We start from the raw sequence: 3541 nt of genomic DNA, 5'->3' as shown, positions 1-3541 counted from the left end.
ATCAGCCCCTTGGCCAGGAGGAGTCCACACAGCACAAAGATCAGGAGTCTGGGGCCAGCTGAGCCAAGGCAGAGGGGAGCCCTTGATTTCCTGCAGCAGGGAGGGAGAAAAGAGGATGGACTTGGGCCAGGATGTCACCTGCTCCTGCAGTGTCCCTAAATCAGGCTCCTTGTGGCTGGAGCTGTTTGTATAAGGGCCCACCCTGAATTGACTATGACACAGGAGTGTGGGGCAGGGGTCGCAGAGGTCTCTGGGACTGAGAGGAGACCTGGTCAGAAGGAACCTCAAAGTCTTGAATGGAGGAAAATGCTGGCCAGGGGAAGAACAAGGGATTGGAGTTTAGGGAAGAGGAGGGATAGAGCCGGGGGAGCGGGAACTCTCCCTAATCAGGTCAGGTAGGACAGGACCATCAGGAGTCTCTTAGGAATCAGAGCCAAGTGCATCGTCAAGACCAGCCAGATATCACACCTGAAGGAATGAGGCCCAGAGATTGCACAGGACCTGACCAGACCCTTACAAGCAGTGACAGAGCATAGACCTAGAACCCCTGTCTGCTGATCCCAGGGATCCTCCCAGGTACCCTCTGTGTGGCCCCTACTCCTGGCCTAACTAGCTCTGATTCTGGGACTTCCCTGTCCCAGCAAATCTGCTTTTCTCTTGTGGCCTTAACAGCTTCCTGCTTCAGTATTATTACATGGTAAGGCCAGTGAGCTCTTTTTATATTCACGTTTTTATGATTGACTTAGCCAGTTATGTATCTCCTTTTTTATTTTGTATAATTTTAGAGTAAGTTTTTCAAGTTCTTTGCAAATGTAAACAAGTTGTGTTTGGGATTACTTTGAGTGACTTTAATTTGGGGAAAATTGACATCTCTACAATGATATTGCCTCTTCCAAAGTCATGTATTATTTCTATTTATTCAGATCACCTGTCATTTTTTAGCATTTTATACTTTTCTCCAAATAGGTCTTGCTTAAATTAATTCTTTCTAGGAACTTAATGATTTTGTCACTGTAATGAAAACTACCTTATTTTTCTAAATGATTATTCCTTATAGAGGTCTCCTTGTGATGTATATTTGTTGCTTTTGTAACTGGAAGCCTTGCTAAACTCTCTTGTGAAATCTAATAGTTTGTTGTTTCTCCTTCTTTTTCTGGGTAGATGATCCCGTCATCTGCCAGTCACGACAGGTTTTCCCTCTTCTTGTCTCATCTTCTTTCCTATAACCTGCTTTCCTTTCCTTCAAGCATTTATCAGAACCTCTAATATTATAGAAGACATTAATGGTAGCTGTGGAAATCCTTAATTTGAGTTTATGCTTTCTCTACTAAATAATGTTTATTGTGATCATTGGTGTACAACCTTTACCAAGTTATCTGTTCTTATTTCTATTTTATAAGAGCTTTTTCATATGACATAATGTGCTGAAGGTTCCCAAATGCATTTTGTGCATCAGTTGACTTTTTTCCTGTAGTTTATGAATTTAGTTTATTTATATTAATAAATGATGTAATCCGAGATCACTTACATTAGTAAGTAACCTAATCTAAGATTAGATTTTCTGAAGTTGAAGAATCCTTTCTGTTTTGTGAGAAAACCCTACTCATTCATAATACAGTCTTCTTTTTGATACACTGTTGAATTCAGTTGGCTAATGATAATTTGTGAATTGACTCCATGTGCCTCAGAGAAATGGACCTATAATTTAGTTTTCTTGTATCCCCCTTAACTGGTTTTGAGACTTTGATGACACTAGCCCCTTCAAATGACCTGGGCTGTTTCTGCTTCTCTTCTATTTTCTGCAACATCTTGTATGAAATATCAATCAAATGTTTCTTAAAAGATTGTGTTACCTGTGAAACCATGTGAGTCTTGAATTTTCTGTGAGGATGATTTCAGTTTTCTGAAATTTCAGAAATTTCAGTTTTCTTATTTATTAACCTACTGAAACCTGTTTCTTTTTGTGTTAGTCTTCGCAGTTCATGTTTTTAGAAATTTGTGCATTTCTAAGATTTAAAACAGCAAGATTTTGTTCAGAATGTTGGATACAACGAGTTCTAAATTTCTTTTCAAAGAATCAGTATGTCAGTATGTTCAGTTCTTTGTCCTTCATTTTAAAGTTTAACTTCCTCGTGCTTTCAGTAAACAACCATTTTCACCAGTTCTAATCAGTAGTTTACATCTGTTCCCCTAATCCCCTGCTCCATCCTGACTCATCCAGGTCACTTGCTCCGTCCTGACTCATGTCGGTCACCTGCTTTGACCTGAGTCACCCCTGCTCACCTGCTCTGACCTGAGTCACCTTTAGTTACCTGTTCCATAACCAGTTTTCCCGCCACTCACTCACCCTGCCATTCTGGCTCATACTCCTGCTCTTGTTAAAATACCCGATCGGAATTACCTTAGACTGTGTGGTCTAACCCTGGCCAATTGGGGAACAAAGCAGCAGTAGGGGCTACCTGCATCAAGTATAAGAACCCCTTCACCTCCCTTGTCCAGGTGTGTGCTGGCCATTGCTCCATCTAGGAGATGCACCTTTCTATAGCAGTAAATTGCCTTGCTGACAGAATTTATATTTGAGTGCTACTTCTTTCATGGCACGTAAAATTTACATGTAACACTAATTTATTTATTTTAAAATCTCTATAGAATGAATGCATGGTTATATTCTTTTTTCTTCAATTTGTTATTATCATGTCCTTTTCTCTTCATTTGTCTTGACAACAATATGGCTATCTTTTTAAACTTTCAAAGAATGAATTATGACTTTCTTTGATCTTCATTTCCAACTATTTAATTTATTTTGGCTGTTACCATGATTCTTTCCCTCCTTTATGATTCTTTGGGCTTGCTCTGCCACTCATGTTCCATCTTCTTAAGATGCTTCCTTAGCTCATTAATTGGAAAACTTTCACGTTTTCCAACAAATGTATTCAAAGCTACTAATTGCTCTCCAATATTAACTATGCCCCATACTTTTTGATATGTAGTGGTCATATATCAAAATATATTTTATTACATACTTAATAATTCACATATGAATATATTAATAATTAGTTTGAAAAGTACTATTTTATCTTTACTCCTCTTATGCATTCCTTTTTTTTTTTAATTTTTTTTTTTTATAAGATGGGTTTTCACCATATTGGTCAGGCTGATCTTGAGCTCCCGACCTCAGGTGATCCACCCGCCTTGGCCTCCAAAGTGCTTGGATTACAGGCGTGAGCCAACACTCCCAGCCCTCTTATGCATTCCTAATGTCATTGCATTAGGTTTGGAGAATATACTCTGTGTCATATTGATTCTCTGAAATTTCTTCACACTTCTTTTATGTCTTCATACAAGGTGTCCTTTTGTAAATACACTCCATGTACTTTACAGAATGTATACTATCTGTTTTTAATTATGGAGAGGGTTATAAACATGTTTTAGTACTTATACACAGTTTATATAATATCTATTCATGAATACTGTATTTTATAAAACATATGTAATATGTTTATATAGTTTAGAACATTTTTCAATCTTAAACTACATGTTT

General features: G+C 38.0%; 1 protein-coding gene across 1 annotated transcript in view; it reads right to left on the bottom strand.

The window, feature by feature from the left end:
- The window catches only part of TREML4 (triggering receptor expressed on myeloid cells like 4), a 20488-nt gene that overhangs the window by 989 nt on the left and 15958 nt on the right, over positions 1-3541 (bottom strand). Inside the window, exon 6 of the mRNA XM_037732507.1 lies at positions 7-90. Coding sequence (XP_037588435.1) covers positions 7-90 — 84 coding nt within the window. The remainder of the gene's footprint in view (positions 1-6; positions 91-3541) is intronic.

Source organism: Cebus imitator, unplaced genomic scaffold (assembly GCF_001604975.1).
Source record: "Cebus imitator isolate Cc_AM_T3 unplaced genomic scaffold, Cebus_imitator-1.0 Scaffold451, whole genome shotgun sequence".
Taxonomy (NCBI): Eukaryota; Metazoa; Chordata; class Mammalia; order Primates; family Cebidae; genus Cebus; species Cebus imitator.
Note: the sequence above shows the minus strand (reverse complement) of the source record. Positions and strands in the feature narration are given on the sequence as shown.